At 35.8% G+C, this 20847-nt stretch overlaps 1 protein-coding gene across 1 annotated transcript; it reads left to right on the top strand.

Moving 5' to 3' along the window:
- The first annotated feature begins 2906 nt into the window (after window positions 1-2906).
- On the top strand, window positions 2907-4099 carry LOC144448729 (frizzled-5-like). Its single transcript, XM_078139037.1, has 2 exons — window positions 2907-2938; window positions 3535-4099. Exon 2 carries the CDS (start codon window positions 3547-3549, stop codon window positions 4087-4089), a length of 543 nt encoding a protein of 180 aa, XP_077995163.1. The 5' UTR covers window positions 2907-2938; window positions 3535-3546; the 3' UTR covers window positions 4090-4099.
- Window positions 4100-20847: the final 16748 nt, after the last annotated feature.

The following is a 20847-nucleotide window of genomic DNA, read 5'->3' as shown; positions in this document are numbered from 1 at the left end:
TTGCAAAAACGTTATTTAATGATAAATTAGCATAGTTATTGTGTCTATGTTGTGACTTTAATTTGAAGCAGCAATTGCACCATGCCCGATACTGATTGTATCTACGTCATACTATATATATAGAATATACTGCTGTGTTGATTTTGACCATGTCCTCTTCTCTTACTTCTTGTGACTAAGTGACAATGTCACGTGATTGTTGTTGTCCAATAGTGTGGTGCGATAATGACTTTTTTTGTGCTCTCCAGCAGTAATGGCTACGGAAGATGAAAGAGAAAAATATCTATTTTAGGGGTTTGAAGATATTTTTTCGGGCGAGATTTTATTATTTTTTCTTTGACGAAATTTAATTTTTTTTAGTCGTTTGAAGAGATTTTTTCTAGCGAGATTAATCTCGTCAAAGTAAAAAATCATCAAAGAAAATTAAATTTCCTCAAAGAAAAAAAAATAAAATCTCGCCAAAATAATGAAATCTCTTCAAATACCTCAAAAATTATTTTTCTACCCCGTGTCCTCTTTAAGCTTACGTAAATGGCTGACATATGGGTTGCTGTATTATAACTGTTTCCTAAAATGTTTGCTTCATTTGAACGTATCCGCCAGAGATCCTTAACTAACACTGACTTGACGGGTGATCGGAGAGTTTAGGGAACAATTTAGTTGTTCTAACACCAGGTCCTGTACCTTTGTCCGTTGGTACAGAACACAAGTCGATATATCTGGGTGGTATGGTGTGGTGTGGTGTGGTGTGGTGTGGTGTGGTGTGGTGTGGTGTGATGTTTATGAAGCCTATAGATTCGCAAATGCACAGGCGAAGTCACAAATGCACAGGCGAAGTCACATTCTACTGTATAGATTCCACATTTAAATGTCTAAACTATTCCTGTTATAGCTGGAGGAGTCTTTCCAGACAACTCTTTTATTTATGAGGTCCCAAATGTTTTCATAATCCCTATATGCTAAACTCATCATGTACCTAATCCTTTACTCTGAAGATCAGATTACGGGTGATACCATTAAAATATATTGGGGGGGGGGGGGTTGAGAGACGTCCAGCCTGAATACATAGGATACTATATATGTTGGTACAGTTATCCGTGTAAGGAACACGAGGCCTAAACAATAATTGTTTGGTTCCGGTTACCCGACCCTAAACTTTTGTTACGCATTCGAGAAAAGAAAAGAAAATCATAAAAACTGTGAAGTCTCACTAGAAATAGTGGATGCGGAAACTGACCAACTAAAAAAGACAAAATAAAAACCAACATTCTTACTTTGCAACAGAGGGAATAAAATTGATAAATTTGATTAATGGTGTTTTAATACATGATGTACAGGCTAATATAAGGAGCTGATGATTACATTATATAGTCTTTATATATAATCTTTGTAAGAGTTCGACACCAGGAACCCATACAAAAAAAAACAATTCTGTCGCAACAAAAGAACACATTAATTCGGATCAGCTAAATCACACAGTGAACGTTTATCGGGGCAATTTATCTACATCGGTTATTAAGGAAAATTGTTAGGGTATTAAGGAAAATTGTATTCATATTAAAACTCACTTCAGCTAATTTCCTGTTATTTGATAATATAATAATTGGTTGGTTCATCAATTTTCCATTGTATTCGGCTATATGTTTTGAAATCAACAATGACGCAAGTCTTCACAATAGGGATGAATAAAACTGTTAACTATCACCTTACTCCAGAGGGAATATATAGACGGTGCTTGTAAGGTAAAAATGGGGTTTTATTGTGTAAAAAGTGTAATGGCATCATTATCAGTTACGTCACTATCACACACACACTTTCTACTTGAAGCCATAGAGTACAGCACCTCTATTGTTCAAAACTCATTATAGTACATAAGGAGCGTACTGATACAATAGGCGTTGATTTGAGAGTGACAAGAGGTTTCACAAGAACGCTCTGAGGTAGAACACTTATTAGCACGTCCACGTAAACAAAAGATTTAAATATTAGTATCACCTGAAAGATTTATACGATGATATCTTTAAGTTACCCAATAGTTCGATTCATGGAAAAGTAATCCTCATACAAAAAATTATCAACATAAAGTGAAACAAGTGGTAAGGTTAGATGCAGTTCAGTAAATTGCAAAAAAAAGTATATACCAGATGAACATTAATTTTGGAGGAATTTGACTCCGTCAACACGGCTTCTGTCACCTATGTACTGTGATGAATTCGAGATATCGGAACGGAGCGTCGCTCTCAATCAGTTTGCTTCGTGTTGTTCTGTTTCTTAAAATAATTACGTGTAACAACATTTTAAATGGTCATGTTTACTTTATTCCAATGACGAAATGCAATAATCTGTTGTTGCGTCTACCTTTCAATTTACCAGACGCAATCGTAAAGTGAATTAAGGAGTAAATATATTAAAACATGTTAAATGTCAGACATCTATTCGAGATCGAGAAGACAAAGACAGATTGTGTTCTCATAATTCAACATTGTTTTGTGTAATGATCATTATACAATCTGGAGAAAAAAAACTTTTTTTTCTATACTTAAGATACAAGATACGATTTCAAAAAGTTCCTTTGAATACGATCGTTCTTGTGAATACGAACGTACATTGCAATGATTGCTTGATATATAATGTGTAGCAATTTATTTTAATATATCACTACGGAAATTGTAGCTTTTAACATTTGATAAAATCCGGCTTTTAAGTAGATTTAAAGTCAATTATGTATATTTACAAATAGGAAACACACACTAATGACGTGTCTGTTGTTATCTTTGATGATGAAATCACGTTGCGATTGACAGTTAAATGACAGTTTTTGGTTCAGAACACTTAATTAATTCATGAAACTATATATGTATTATGTATATTCCGTTGCCTGGTTCGGATTTCAAAGTTGCAATACACCTATCTAAGCTGGAGGTCTCCATTGGCAAAGGTTAGTCATATTCTTTTTTTATAAACAACCCTTCTGTATTTGAAGTCTTCTTCATGCTAAAGTTCCTCTATAAATTGTTAATGTTTTTATTCTCCGCCAGTTCTTCGTGTGTGTTCTGTCTATATTTTTAACTGTCCCATCAGCGACTGCATGCTTTTTATCATATTCTCTCTCTCTCTTCCTCTCTCTCTCTCTCTCTCTCTCTCTCTCTCTCTCTCTCTCTCTCTCTCTCTCTCTCTCTCTCTCTCTCTCTCTCTCTCTCTCTCTCTCTCTCTCTCTCTCTCTCTCTCTCTCTCGCTTTCTCGCTCTCTCTCTCTCTCTCTCTCTCTCTCTCTCTCTCTCTCTGCCTCTCTCGCTCTCACGATATCTCTCGATATATATATATATATATATATATATATATATATATATATATATATATATATATATATATATATCTGCCTCTGTCTCTCTCACGATATCTCTCGATATATATATATATATGTATATATATATATATATATATATATATATATATATATATATATATATATATATATATATATATATATATTTCTATGTTGAGTAACCTATGAGTAATATGTGTTGTCTCACAGGATATCATCATTATGCAGATAACACTTATCACCCTCTTGGCAGTCAATATGATCCTCGTACCTATGACAAGTGTCGCCAAACATAATAAATGTGGTAATATACCGCCTGGTACTTGCAGTGGTATAGGTTACAATATGACGAAAATGCCAAATCTACTGGGCCAAGACTCTATTGACGAGGTAATTAACACGCTGTCAAGCTATGAAGGTTTCATAGAAACGTGTGGAAAAACCCTAAAATTTGTCCTATGTGCTCATCTTATGCCAATTTGCATACCGAATTACAAATTACCGTTACTACCTTGTCGTAGTACTTGTGACAGAGCTTTTGCCGCATGTAATCTTCAACCGGAATTGGTTGGAATATCTTGCCATGATCTTCCAGTCTATGGTGATCCCCAGGAGCTATGCATGGACTATCGCATCACAGAGGACACTACACCTGGACCTGCAATTACTGCACATCCAAATGGAGTGACTGTGGAGGACACTGGGGAGGAAATTGAACTTGATACTTGTCAATGTAGGATCAAGTGCAATTGTCCTGGGGAGTGACTCCGAGGGGGGGGGTAACAGTGCGTTTTCAATAAATTTACAGTTTCATCATGGTTTTGTTTGTGTACTGACGTCGACGTTCAATATCACTCTGGTTCGAAGTTCACTAAACAATGTATCCACTGAATGAAACTCAATAAAACTCCAATTATACAGTTGCCACATGTCTATGTGAATTGATGAACAACATCATCATTTTGTCGCCGTAATTGTTTCTGCTAAATTGAGAGAGAGAGAGAGAGAGAGAGAGAGAGAGAGAGAGAGACAGACAGACAGACAGACAGACAGACAGACAGACAGACAGAGTGTGTGTGTGTGTGTGTGTGTGTGTGTGTGTGCGTAATGTGAATACTATAGTTGCTCTCTAACGATATCAATGTATTAAGTGTTGTCAAGCTTTAGAGAGAAGATTATACGAATCCAATATGGCCGCCTAAAAATGGAATAATTCTATGAGAAACTAAGCAATTTTTTTTTTCCTTAGAAGTCGATCAACTGATTTACGGTATAGGAATAAGGTTTTAATATTTGGAGGTTTCTTAGAAGCTTGGTTTTCGGGGTTTTTTTTGAGAATTTGGCCCAGTGTGTGCGCCTACTAAGTTAAAGATGTAGGTGAAGTCAACATGAAGTCTAAAATACAAATACGTTTATGGCAATCCAAAACAGTGTGCTTTACAACTTAAATACAGGAATTTGACTAAATATGTCGGTTTACTATTAATCGGTACAGTTACTGTTCAGGTATTTCATCATTACGAAGTAACAGGTAGAACGTAGATAGGTTAACAGGTAAAATGTGCGAGGTTTACTCAGTGGTTTTATTTGATACATGGATAGGATGTAGGAAGAACGTCGACGTGATCCAGCAATATGCAGCTGTCCTGTAGACAATGGGCTGTAAATCCAAAATCATATACTTTTTTTCGTGGCACTAGGACTGGTATGACGTCAGAACATCAGTTTTGACGACTACACAAGCTGCTACGGTCTTTCTGCAATCGAATGGTATAACAGCATATATGTGTTATAATATCGTAACAGTTGAATAAATTGATATCGAAAGATGCTAGGCGAGCAGTTGGCTGTAAACACACACACACACACACACACACACATACATACATACATACATACATACATACATAAATACATACATACATACATACACATACATACACACACACATACACATACATACATACATACATACATACATACATACATACATTTACGTTATTGTATAACATTTTGAAATTATTTATTTCGCGAGTACTAGTAGTCATTTCCATTCAAGAAAAACAGCATATTAGCATAAAGATACTCTTAGCGTTAAATGTTACAGATCACAGATTTTTTTGTAATGAATCTTTTGAAGAAAATTTCCTGAACAGTGATCACAGATTATCACGGCTCGTGGACTAAGACGAGATTTGACTATTAGTAATACAAATCCAACCAAGAGATGACATGCTGTTTACTTGGGAAAAAATGTTGATTAATAAATACTCAAAATTATACTATTAAATGGCCATACGTACCTCTATTAATATTAACCGTGTGTGGTAAGTAATACACATTTTTATTGGCCAATCGTTCTCGAGAAAGGGCATTTTCCGGTCCATTTGCGTCTTTTCTACGATTCATGTATACCTGAGATAGTAACATGACATGTAAATACTAGATTATTTTATTTATTTTAAAACCAAAACAGTATCATGGCTGGATAAAAAATGAATATAAATCCACAAAATGTTTTCAATTAAAATATTTGCTAATTTGAAAGGTTTTACAGTATACCAGAGACACATTATCAAGTCACTACAATCCCCTGCGGTGAATGTCAGTACAATGTACTAGTATAAACATTATCTGTCGTTGAGGGCGAAAGTGCCTTAATCTTACTATAACGCTGTACTAGTCGATTTTACCCAATCTGATTAAAATCTGATGTAGTGTAAACTTCGCAATTTCTTTTTGGCTGTTACATTTACTGTCGTTTGTTCATTTGTGAGCGCTCGTTACATACATCCGACATAATATCATAGGTTTTCCCGAATCACACGAGAGCGCTGAGTGAATTCACTCAACCAATGGAAACGTGTAATGCGCCGAAACATATGAGTAAATCAAACAAATATTGTAATGTTCTGACAGTAAATCTAGCTAATATAGTAACCTCCTGCAAGTAAATTTAGCTTATGTAGTAATGTTCTGACAGTAAATCTAGCTAATATAGTAACCTCCTGCAAGTAAATTTAGCTTATGTAGTAATGTTCTGACAGTAAATCTAGCTAATATAATAACCTCCTGCAAGTAAATTTAGCTAATGTAGTAATGTTCTGACAGTGAAGTTAGCTAATATAATAACCTCCTGCAAGTAAATGTAGCTAATGTAGTAATGTTCTGACAGTAAATTTAGTAATGTTCTGACAGTAAATCTAGCTAATATAATGACTTCCTGCAAGTAAATTTAGCTTATGTAGTAATGTTCTGACAGTAAAGTTAGCTAATATAATAACCTCCTGCAAGTAAATGTAGCTAATGTAGTAATGTTCTGACAGTAAATTTAGCTAATATAATGACCTCCTGCAAGTAAATTTAGCTAATATAGTAATGTTCTGACAGTAAATTTAGCTAATGTAGTCATGTTCTGACAGTAAATTTAGCTAATGTAGTAATGTTCTGACAGTAAATTTAGCTAATGTAGTAATGTTCTGACAGTAAATTTAGCTAATGTAGTAATATTCTGACAGTAAATTTAGCTAATATAGTAACCTGCTGCAAGTAAATTTAGCTGTACAAAGCTGAACTTTTCTCATCTAAAATTAGGTGAATAGCCTACTATTGCATCCAAACAAGAGGAACGACCCTGAGATGCAATGACCTTTCATCTTTAATTACTGTACTATTAAAATTAAGATTGATTGCTAATGCATGATGGTACTATCTTGTACAGTACTTGATATACAAATACAAGGGGCTGAAAATGTTGCTGTTCAGAAAGACCCCCCCCCCCCCACACCTGCTAACTGACTATTCCCTGGTTAGGCCTAATAAAAAAATTGTGTGGTTCCGATTACGCGTAATTTTAGAATAGGTGGGGTAGATTTTGTATTTTATTTTTTATATTTTATTTTTCATATGTATCTAGTATAGGTTTTCCATTGTTTTGTTTTCCAAATGGTCTCTGTGTTGTTTATATCTTCCTATCAGAGGTACAGCTATAACAGATTGGATGAACAGTTTTATGTTGTATTTTTTAAGTTGATGTCAGTTTCCGCATCCACTACTTCTCGTGAGACTTCACAGCTTTTGCGATTTTATTATTTTTTTCTCGAATACGTAAAAAAAAAGTTTAGGATCGTCAGTGAAAAACTAGGTGGGGACGGATAACCGGAACCAAAAAATTATTTGTTTAGGCTTTAATGGTTAATATTGAAATAAAAACGTTAAAATTGAGAAAAAGTTGTTTGTGGCTCTTTTTGGAGAACCATAAAGTTCAGAGAGCCTGATGACAAGGTTTCATGTTGAGATAGACACCATATAGACTGTAAGATACGTCGTGACGTTTCGCCCTCACCGGCCTCCTCTCTTAGGGGTTGGCCGATGTTTGAGGGCGCACCGTCACGGCGTACCTTACAGACTAGACACCATAAAGATAACACACAAACATCACGTACACAGTGTGGACTCTTTATTTAGTTAATGATATAAACAGTATCTGTGTGAAAGAAACAGTTTAATTGTCTGCCAGTGCTGACTATGGATTGTGTTTGAACTTCAAGAAATTATACTTCATGTTTATTGTAACTGTAATATTATGCATGCTGTTATTGTGTATGTCATTAACTAAATAAAGAGTTGACACTGCGTATGTGATGCTTGTGTGTTATCCTTGTGGTGTCTATCTTAACATGAAACCTTGTGATTAGGCTCAGTGATGTTGTGAGTTCGTTTAATAGCTTGGGCAAGGTTCTTCGAAAGGAACTGTAAGTGCTTCTTCGTACGGCTTGTTTATTGTTTCTACACATCCTGGGCACACTTTAACATAATAGATATCAGCTATCCATTCACACACACGCAAGGAATGACAACCTTAATGTATGTTTATCTTACCATGTTTACAGGAGGAGTCTGGCGTTGATAGCAACAGTCACAACATGCGTCATGGCAACACAGTGATGCACACACGATGGCAAATATGAATTCAATAAGTGATAAAACAATAGTAAACCACCACATTATATGCTGTAGCATAATAAACGATATATATATATATATCAGTAATATAGTATGTATGTATGTATGTATGTATGTATGTATATATGTATGTATGTCTGTGTGTGTGTATGTATGTATGTGTGGACCAACTTATCTATGTGGTGTCCTGTGACGTTTCATGGCTGAAATCTATCTTATACAATCAAATTACTCTTAGACTAGCCTGTCCACAGTTGTAACTATATGATCAGACCTTTTACTCTAATTCGATGTATTAATTAATTAATTTATTTATTTATTAATTATGTATTTAGTTAGCTATTTAGTTAGTTATTTAGTTATTTACTATCTTAATTATTTATTTACTTATTTATGTATGTATATATATTATGTATGTATGCACTTACTTACTTACTTACTTACTTACTTACTTACTTACCTACCTACCGATTGGTTGGTTGGTTGGTTGATTGATTGATTGATTGATTGATTGATTGATTGATTGATTGATTGATTGATTGATTGATTGATTGATTGATTGTATTGATTAACAGAAAACCTAGCAGCTTACAACTGTTATGTGGTCAGGTTATGACGTCTATTGTTGTGATATTCTGTCATCACAGATCAAAAGCAGATGGACAATGTATAATATGAGTCAGACTTGCAGCTTGAGTAGAGTTTGTGAAAATGTGAAATATACTTATATAAGTGTTATATACAAGGCAATTTTTAACACAACGTAGAGTCCAGATTTAGTCTCTACAGAAGCTTAATGAGGACACTAAGAAGAACTAAACGAAGTAAAGCAATGCTGACAACATTAAGTTTAATAGTTGCCTGCCCTCTAGTGTGTACGTTCAAACTACACAAGCTAAATGGTCATTCCCACAAAATGGCAAATATTCTGCCATGAAAAAATACTCCCATGAAAAAAATGCAACCTTAGAAACATTCTCCCACGATAAAAAAAATACCCATAAACAATACTCCAAAAGATAAACCTGTGAAAAAAGTACGTCCATGGAAAAAATACTACCGTGGAAAAAATTCTCCCACGCAAAAACATATTTATTTGCTTTGCTGAAAGAATACTCCCACAAAAAAAACTTGGTGTATTTATTAAACTTCCGTAAGTTTCATCTAGGTATCTTAAGCAGTATCTAGTTTCATTTTGTGGTCATTTTATGGTCTTTGCAAAACACTGCAATATAAAATGGGGTTGTAGCAGAAAGGAGGCCATGATGGTCCTACTTAGTTAGTTATTAAAACAAAAAAAAATAACTTACTTCAAAGGTACAATCAGATCCACTACAAGGCTTTGTCATAGATACTATGGTGACAGTGATTAATATAGGTACAAATACTGTAGCTGAAATAATCGACAGAATCATTGTAGCAGCAACCTGGTTGAAACAACAACAAATTAGAAAGACAACATTTCAATATATCTTGGTTTCCATCACGTAAGGAAGGGTGTGTGTGTTAGGGAATAAGATATGATCATTCAGCCAGTAAACAGACATCAGGCAAGTGATAACTCAGCCAGTAAACAGACATATTAGTCAGACAAACGACCATTCTGAAGGTTTACAGGCATTGGGTACTGATTCCAAAATAAGGTTCAGCAGAGAAATTATTCATCAGAACTGCTGTTAGGAGAAAGTTGTCCAGTGTCATCAGAGAAATCACATTGACAGTCTTAGTAAATTTGGCAATCGTATATAATGATACTGTCAATTTTTCATAACTGAGAACAGAAGAAAACACTTCTTAAATCCCCATGAGAAACATTAAGGAAATGTTATCCCTTGGTGATTGATACTTTTGCAAGAAATACTGAAAGAAAAGCGAAAAAACCCGAAAGAAAAATTACAAATGTACCAATATCCAGTGAAAAGGTGTGAATTTACAAAAAGACAATATAGAATATTTGGGGGATAAAAAACATTGTTTTATGGACAATACTAGTAAATTATATTATGACATGCGCAAGTTATTGTATATGAACAGACAATATGGATTATATACCCCTGTCGTTCTACATCACGACGACCTGTGTCTCCGTCACTTGTTCGGCATTGCTCGAAATATGTTAACTCCTGATAGTAGTGATGAAGGTGGTGGTCACGGTGGGGGTGATGGTGGTGGCGGTGGGGGTGGTGGTGATGATGATGAAAATGGTGGTGGTGAAGTCGGTGGTGAAGGCGACAACAATGATAACGATGATGAGGAGGAGGAGAAGGAGGAAAATGGAGGAGGGTGAGGATGAGGATGACAACGAGGACAACATTCTAACATGATACACAGTTGATAACTATAGGATATGTGATACTCACCAAAGTGCCAGTCCTTTTGTGTGCAGAAACTACACCGACAATACCTGTGATGATGAACTGCAAAGAAGAAGTGCATGTATCATTATATACACATGTTGACCGGTCAGGGCAACATCATACACCTGTTTCCTCGAGGGAACGTGGGTAACCTCAACACAGGCTGTTTCCCAAGGGAATGTTCAATGTTAGAAATGATATAAATGTTAAACAGTGACGGTAGTTTGAAAAAAACACATTAATGTGCAAAAGTGTACTCATTTAATAATTACCAACTTTGTGCATTCCAAATCCTTTCTGACACAAGGGTGGCAATGTTCGTTTTTAGAAAATTGTAAAAGCCGTGAAGTTCTGGCCAGCGCCCGGGCTAGCGTCTACCCCGCCTGCGCGCAAGGTGACGCCATTTTCATCTGCTGTGTAAATATATACGCATGCGCGCGACGTCATCAATCACAGTGTTCGCGATGGTGCCCGCACAGCTGGCTTGGCATAATCACTAAAATTGTTGACCGGTAAACGTCATTTGCGTTGAGTAATAATTGTAAAAAAGTCTACACACTTGAAACGAATATCGAATCAACAGAAAAACAGATGACAAATTTTTGACCGATTCTAACTTCTACCATTTTACATTGTTTACGAGAGTTCACTGAACGTCTCTAAGCTTATGTATAGTCGATTTATAGTTTCTGGATTTTTCAAATGTACAATTGTCAGCAACATCGATTTTCTTTCTTGTAATATAGGAAAACGAAAAGTGAAAATTGACTGCTTCGAAAAAGAGTAAAATTTGATTGATGTGATGACCATACCGATGGGGCATTGAATGGGTAATCAATCTGTATGACGAGTTGACCGACATAGAGGGCGCACATCAAACCTAATTACCAATTTTGAGCAGAATTATACACTGTACATGTACCATGTATGTAATACATTCACATTTCCCTCTATATTCATTGATGAGCAATGTTTCTATTGTAACCGCGTATTTTAATCAGTTCACGCTTCAATATATTACCAGAGCGCATACAAAATTTGAAAAGGTTTAAGGGTAGGAGGGCCCCCGGACCCACACCCTCCTTCCCCACTCGTTCGCTTTGCTCCCTCGTTCTAGTACTTACTGCTTTCAGAATTGGCTATATCCCAATAAAACATTCAACAGACAGTCACTCGAAACAGGGTGTCAATAATGTAGGGAGACACTGATTACACAGCCTTCCATCTATATTTGTATATGTTTTAATATAAAGGTGCAAGCAGTGATAGAGGCATCAAATTTCTAGTTATATTTGTAAAACGTAAACTCCCAATTTAAAGTCCTCGTAGTTTGTAATTCGTAAATTGTTTTTCTTTCATCAAAAATTATGAAATTTCATCTTCGTAATTTGTAATTCAGCACTTTAGAGTTTCCGTAAATTGTACTAGAGACCCCCCCCCCCCCTTAGTGCAATTCTTATCTTGATAATCGTATATTCACATATATCATACTCACAGCCATTCCACACCATAGGGGTGCACCGCTATACAAAAAGAGACCTGGTGTATAGATAAGACTGAATGAGGCGACAAGTGGTATAGCAATGCCACATGCAATCTGAAAACCATTTAACACTTTTGCATGTCTGTGTTTGTAGTTTTTCATGACGGTGGTGGTTGTTGTTTGGCTAGATGGCTGTCTCTCTGGAGTGTTCGAAGAGTTGTTTGCTGCTTCCTGCAAAGACGACTCTATTCCGTTGATTGTGCCTGCAGACGGCTCTATTCCATGGGGTGTGCTTGAGTCCACTTCTAATTCAGTAGATTCCATTGTGCACAGTTTATGTCTGTTTGTCTGATATCCTCACGAGTTTATATAGTCTAGCCTGTTAACACGAATATAGATTAGATTTTTACTGTGAGAAAGTTATGAGAAAACAGTATTAACTCATCTAGTGTTTTCATACTTTTGAATGCATATATATATGTGTGTGTGTGTGTGTGTGTGTGTGTGTGCGTTTTTGCTTGTACATGCGTGGATGCGCGCGCGTGTAACGTATGTTTGTCTGTCTGTCCGTCTGTGTTGGCGCGTTCGCGTTAATTCATATGTGTGTGTCAGCCAGTCAGACAGACCATGGATGTATAATATAAGGGGAGACCTCCATGGACAGACGGAGAGACAGACAGACAGAGAGACAGACAGACAGACATACATACATACATACATACATACATACATACATACATACATACATACATACATACATACATACATACATACATACATACATACATACGGAAAGACAGGCAAATAGACAGACATACACACATTATCAAAAAACTTCCCCCTTATGGGCAATATGTGACATCACTGTGACAGAGGTACTCTGGTTTGCTTGAACGAATATTTCGCGCACAATGGACACCTATAACGGGTCTATTCCGCCATTCTTGAATTATATGTATGAATAACAAAGATAAACCAAACACTGACCTTTCCAGAAGTTACATGTATGGGGAAACGGAGATGTCAGTACCACTCGACTGACTTTATTTAGCCGGACAAACACCTACATATTCGCGGCCATATTTATCGACAAAGGGATGTTTTGAGTCACTGTTTGACCTTAGAACTCACTCACACAGGTGATGCAAATATGTGAATTTATATTGAATCGGGACGATTACATACCAAACGTTTGATATCTCGCCCAAATATAAATTGATCAGATGTCAAATGGCTCAAAGTTCAAATTCTTGTTCGTTCTAATGAGATCAAATCGTGTCTCCCAGCGCAAACAAGGTCCTGTTTTGGTACTAAAGATTTAGAACACCTGTTGTCGAGCTACAAAGTGAACACTAATGTATCAACTGGGGAATTACAATATAATTGATTCAACACACCTCAGTGGGTTGTAGACATTGGATATTCGAATATTTTGAAGACAATCAGAGAGAACTCTGGTTAAGGAGGCGAGAAGGAGGCTCGACACATTATAGTTGCTGCATTCAATTCAGGTCCTTCTACTTCGCTTACACATGGTGCTCTTGACAAAATGCTATGGCTGCAAATGGCAACCATAGTAGATGTGAAATACAGAACGAATTGAGTATTGCCTTCAATCCGATTTCATCTAGCTGATGAAAGTAAAGCTTGACCATACAATTGACATTAGATTGTTAATATACGTATTTAGGCAAATCAATATGATGTCTTCTGGTGTAATAATGATCATTAGGTGGCATTCTCCGACATAAACACGATAACGTTTGCTCACACATGAAGGCCAGTCATTTATGGGATGTCTGTCGGTTCAAGCTATGTTTTTATCTTATCCCCTGATTCTCATTTAAGTTTCTATATAAACATCAGTCAAAATTTCATGTGGACTCTGTCCTTCAGTTCATCTGTGCGAGCGTCCGTAACACGTGTTTTCTCTGATGTGTTATATCAGATTTCAATCAAACATGACACAAATGTGACATATCATATCATATTGGATCAAAGCACGTCACTTTCTTTCGCTACATATGCAAATTTGACCAAATGGCGGCCATATTTATTGACAACATTCAATATGTACATCAATTTTTACTGTACAAATTAAAAACTAGTTCTTGCCCATCAATTTCTTTTCAATCACGCCACCATTGTTACATAAAAGTAGAATATTTGAGGGGGTAAATTTCTTCTATGAAGACTTGTCTCATAAGTAATAAATACACGTCGACAACCGGAAATCATTATAATCAATCAATCAAAAATGCCGACTAAATTCCATCGATGACAATATTTAAAATCATTTTAATATATCATTTTTTTTAAAATAAGATTTATTTTATTTATTCTAGTCCGATCTTGCTTCATTCAATCGCTTTTCGCCAATCCTGTGATTTCCTCGAAAGAGAAATCACAGCCATTGGTAAACTGGATACCGTCAACAAGTGCATTGAAAGTGTTTTCATGTTTCAGAATGGGAATTATAACAAGTTTCCTCAAAAAGTGAACACTTTTATTTCCGTGTTCATTATATGTCATAACATAAACATATGGTAAGACGCATGGGTCTAATTTTATTTCCAGGTTAACGAAAACACATTGAATATGTCCAAACCACTATATATTTATATCAGTTAAATAGTCGTTAAGAAAGGAGTTTTACAAAACTACTACTACAACAAACAAACAAACAAACAAACAAACAAACAAACAAACAAACAAACAAACAAACAAACAAAAACAACAACAACAACAAATCACAAATTTTCAGTATGGAAATTGATTACAAAATAGAAATAAACTTGAGCCATCAATAGCAACGATATTTAGTAAAAGAAAATGACGAAATACTCGTCTATAGCCTAGTATTCCAATAACAATATCCCCCGTAGCTTATCAGTTGTCATCTACAGATCTAGATCTCGAGAGATGAATGTGGTCTGCTCGCCGCTCTGAAATTTGATAGAAAAAAAGTTCATCTTTATGAACGATTATCTAGTTTAAGTTATCATGTATATTGTACATCGAAACAATTTTCTTCTAGAAATGGTTTGGTGTTTTAAAATGTTTTGAAAATAGTAAATTCACGTTAGGAAAGGATAGTCATATCAATAAATATGTGTTTAAGACACCTGTTCTCAATATTATGACAATTTTGAAACTGTGATTGTGCCATTTTGGTTTTTTTTAAAGATTTTCATTAGAAACACTTTCAGGCAGACAACAAAACATGACGATTCGCTGTTTTCCCACCGTCATTGTTAAGAGAGGTTCCAATCTTTTTTTATTGTTGCAAATCTGTCCCGAGGAACACAATGGATTATTTTCATGGAGCAAAAACAAGCCATACTAAATTGTTAATTTTTGGAACATAGATTTACTCATCCATACAATTAAATTTAATCGATTCATACCGCTTCTCTTATTTGCAGCCCGCGCTTCATATTCATCAATATTTTGTTCAGCAAGAACGACCGACTCCACGGCATCCTCGCCGCCCTCTACGTCATTGACATACACCTGGATATTAAAAAAATAAATAGAATTAAAATTCAGTCAATTGCTAAGGAAATGTGTATGTATGTATGTATGTATGTATGTATGTATGTATGTATGTATGTATGTATGTATGTATGTGTTTGCATCTCATTTAGTATATTATTGATATCTCTGTGTGTATGCGTGTGTGTGTGTGTGTGTGTGTGTGTGTGTGTGTGTGAATGTGTATGCATTCTCGTGTGCATGCCATATAAGAGAATCCATACATACTTATATATCTATCAAATTAGGAATGTTCTTAGATAACCTGCTTATACGAATGATTGGTTCACATACAGACACACATAGTTTAGTTCCTATACAGTATCGCTACGACCATGGACATATACTGCCATGCTACGACTCACAGTGTAGGCAAGGTCCTGATGAAAGGTGTTAATTATGGTTCAACCTCATAGTGAGCGAAACGCTAAAAGCGCATATCACTAGTAATAACGGGCTGTCATCACCGCTCATTAAATATTCATTTGGTGCAACTGTTTTTGACGATGTCCAATGTCCAACCAGGACACCACAACCAGTCCTTTTAGACTAAATCAGGTGGGGACTCAACAACATAATCATGTTTATATGAACGCTGTAGGAGGAGCACAGGAATGTGTGCTGATTGAGGGACTTTAACCAGACAGGGTTAGAAACCAGTCTGGTCATCCAGACTAAGACACACACTCTGGTTAACACAACACAAGTACAGATGTAATACTTACCACATGAAAAGTAGGCACTTCACCACAGCAACAACAACAAAGACAACAAGTCTTACAACAGCATGAACAACATGTTTCCTTACAACACAATGATGCACATGCTATGGCAGAGCCAGCTTCAAAGAGAGCAATACCAATAGTAACACTAAACACTGCTATCTGTGTACAAATAAAGTATGTTGAATTAGAAGTGGAAAACAGCGATCTCAACTGTGATTGGTCTTTGGAAATATAACATGTGAACAGGAACAATTATACGATGCTAGTAATAGAAATAAATAGTCACAAAGTGTGTACAAAAATACTGTTCTTGTTCGTAAAGTTTGGACATGAAAAAATGGTCAATATTGTCCAATGCTGTTTACTGGACATTAGAAGACAGTCCGTATAGCCTATGTATATGATATGATTTCATTTGGTACAACATAAACATCCTTGATTAATCTTTAGCTGTAAAATCGTAGGATTCTACAGATTTGAATGCTCTTTTGAATACAGCATTTCACGTAGTCTCGGTTACCCAGACTCCAGTGCGGACTCTCTGCCTTGCAACGACCCTGTGAGTCACAAAGAATTAACTTGACCGATTATATGCCAAGCATGATTTTCAAAAATGTTATATAACGACTTCCGTCATCATGGAATATGTCAAAGTCGAGTGACTGTCACTATCTGAGCCCCAATCAAACCGTTTCACGTCGAATCCTATGATTATATAATATATAGCAGACAAAAGACAAAAAAAAAACCCGAAAGTTAAAGGAAACACTTACATAACCACTACATATTCCTCCCGGATGAACGTTACAAGCCACACCACCATCACTTTCTACGTCCATCATGACTGCTATTGTTACACATAACAGTGCAGGTACGAAAATCAATACACAGACAATTGATAATACCATTGTAGTTGCTATCTATAAGAGAGAAGTAGAAGAGGAGTGAGTGAGTGAGTGAGTGAGTGAGTGAGTGAGTGAGTGAGTGAGTGAGTGAGTGAGTGGGCGGGTGGATGAGTGGGCGGGTGGATGAGTGAGTGAGTGAATAATTTGTGATTGGGTGGTTGGTGGGTGAGTGGGGATGGGGAGGTGGTTGGGTGGGTGAGTGAGTGAGTGAGTGAGTGAGTGAGTGAGTGAGTGAATGAGTTGCAAGGCAGAGAGTCCGCACTGGAGGCTGGGTAGCCGAGACTACGTGAAATGAGCCTTTCATTTTAAGGATAAAATGTTTTCGGAACTATTTATTTGATAACAATTACGTTGTCATTTATGACTGCCAAGCGGGATTCAGCAATATTCATCTATACCAAAAGCCTTAGAACTTTGTTTTAAGTCTTCTATGTTTTTGTGCATTAGGACATTATTAATTTATGCGTCACATACAAGGTTAAGTAATGTATAATAAACTTACTAAAGTGGTTGTTTTCTTAAACGATGACGTCACCCCGACACATCCAGTGATGAGAAACTACGACAAGAATTAAATTGAAACAATCAAATCCAATTTTAATTAACTGAGAAAAAGATTAGACAAATTTGAACACATTATTAAAATGTACAATATTTAAAATCAGGAGTGGTTCTCGTCTCTTGGAATATATGTCATAATACGAGCAGCTTAGCAATAACAATTACAACGCAAATCATAAACCCTGAAACAAAACGTCACTTGGCTCGACAAAAATCTCACTAACATTGCTACAGTTTTTTGTCTGGCCAGACAAAATATCTATTTGATATTATAAATATATTCTCATCTGGCTTGACAAAAATCTAATTAATATGTCCTCATGTTAACGTCTGGCACGACAACAACTAAACTACAACTGATACATTTTAGTCAATTGACATTTTAGTCTCAAAAATATCAAAGAACGCTCCAACCTTAGCTTTACAAGGGATATATGAATTTGGCGATGATCTCCTAAGATAATGGTAGCTCATGCAAAGAAAGTGTAACAATATTGGTACTGATGTTTCTCACGCCTGCCGATTGACGAAACGTGTCGTTGGTGATATTTTTGTCGTCAGACGATAAAATGTAGCAATATTAATGAGATTTTTATCGAACCAGGCGACGTTTTGTTTCAGTTTTTATGATTTCCGTTGTATGTATTTGCAGTACCGAAGTTCCTACAAAGACGATAATGTTAATATGACAGGAAATCTGACCTGAAAAGTAATGTTAATAAGATGTGAGTCATAAACCATCAGATGACGTTATTTATGGCATTTACAAAAATAAAGTCGAGGGAGTCCATACTATGCAATCAACTAATCTAACATTGTTAGCAGACGATTGTAGTTCCATAGGAGGCATATATCGACATTAACATTATACTACAAAACCTTAAGCGAAGGTTTTATATAAGTTTGTTCACATTGGTACAAAAAGTCTTCAAATTCAGCTTATGCAACTCTGGTAATTCCTAATATGGAATACTGTGTATAAGGAGGCATTTATGGCTTAACATTCAATGAGCTTGTTCCATATTGTAAGACATGTGGGTATTATATCAAATACGTTACTAATACTACAACTTTTTCCCCTAATCAGTTGTTATGCAATAAATATTGCATTGTGTGTACAGTTCGTTTCAATTTACCGTTTAACTGGTCTAGACTGTTTGGTGCAACCACAACGAACCCAAGGTCAGGAGAAACTGCATGTTATACACATTAAGATACCAATCTCGCAATTTTTTGCTACATTTTGTCTATTTATGAAATAAACCATTTGATATCGGCGTCTACTGTAACTAGAATGAGACATGTGGACGCCATTTTTTTAACACCAGGTCCTGCCTGCTGATGATGTCTGATTGATAGCACTATAATAGTTCATTTCATTTAGACGACTTTTCACACAAAAAAAACTGTGTTCATTCAAACATGCTGTCTTAAAATGTAAATTCTCTGCAAGTCTGCATGATTGTATTGAACAGAATGGTAACATGAAACGGATTGTATTTCGTTGACATATCATTTGTATGACTTACCCATCCTCCACACCAAAGTGGCGCCCAATATTTGAAGTATGATGTTCTTTCTGCAAATATCCATCCTATTGCAAAGACAAGCATCACTCCAATACCACACACAATCTGTAAACTGTTGAGAACTCTAGCTGTAATATGCCTGTAACCTTTTGCTATGTCACTGTGTGAATGTGTGTGTGGCATATTACTGCTCGCACTAATGTCCGGTGATTCCATGACTGCAGCTGATTTCCCCCAGCGCATGTAAAGAAAAAATACGAAACAACAACTTTAGTACCAGTTGACAAATACTTAATTTTATATTTCTTTACTATAGAGTACTGTGACAGCCTATTCTAACAATGGTGCAGCAAACTCCTAGCATGCGTCACCTTGTAGTCACTGCATCTCTAGATCTGTTTCTCATTCACTTGGACTTCAATATTGTTAACAGAAATAGTGATTGAACCAGAAAGATGGTTATGCAGCCAATTCAAGTCGATGACATTCTATTACTTCTCAACAGTTATATGTCTGTTGTAGATTAACTTACAAAATTCAAATATATATGTGTAACACCATGAGTAGCTATTCCAGATCACAGCCAGGAAGCTGTTCAATCGATAACACTATTGGTAATGTGATAGGAGCACAGGGGGTAACGAGCATGTAAATGAGTATGTGATCGATCGATCGATCGGTCGGTCGGTCGGTCGGTCGGTCGATCGATCGATCGATCGATTAATTGATCGATCGATCGATTGATTGATTTAATGATTTAATGATTGACCAATTGACTGATTACTTTAGTGGTGATATCTGGGTTTTTTCTAATTTCCCTGGTTTTCTATCTTTCCGCTGTATACAATTATCTCTTTATTGACTAAATAAAGACATCACTTTTCCTCTCTAAATTAAAACACCCATAATCTTATTATTAGCATGGAATCTGTTACACCAACAGTTCACTTTATCTCTTATCTTCTGTGAGATTATCACATTGCATATACTAGTATATTCATGGTTGTGTGTTTATTCGGTGTGACCGATCAATTGAACATTATCGCACAGAAAATAAGTTTTGTTTCATCAAAAAAAATTATCATTCAATCATTCATTCAGTCAATCAATCAATCAATCAATCAATCAATCAATCAATCAATCAATCAATCAATCAATCAATCAATCAATCAATCAATCAATCAATCAATCAATCAATCAATCAATCAATCAATCAATCAATCAACCAACCAATCAATCAATAAACCAACCAACCAACCAACCAACCAACCAACCAACCAATCCACTAATCAATTAATCAAGCGATCGATCGATCGATCTATTACATTCTCGCTGCCCCTGTGGGTAAATAGACTACATGGCATTTTGAAATAACAACTAAACTTTTGAGTACAGTTTGATAAGCACGTGACTGCACACTATCCTCAGCAGTTGTTGGACGTCGGATTGAAAAAAAAATGTTTA

The sequence above is a fragment of the Glandiceps talaboti genome, chromosome 17, assembly GCF_964340395.1.
Source record: "Glandiceps talaboti chromosome 17, keGlaTala1.1, whole genome shotgun sequence".
NCBI classification, from domain to species: domain Eukaryota; kingdom Metazoa; phylum Hemichordata; class Enteropneusta; family Spengelidae; genus Glandiceps; species Glandiceps talaboti.
Note: the sequence above shows the minus strand (reverse complement) of the source record. Positions and strands in the feature narration are given on the sequence as shown.

Coding starts and splice junctions, on each gene's coding strand:
- LOC144448729 (XM_078139037.1), top strand. CDS start 3,547: ATGCAGATAACACTTATCACCCTCTTGGCAGTCAATATGATCCTCGTA.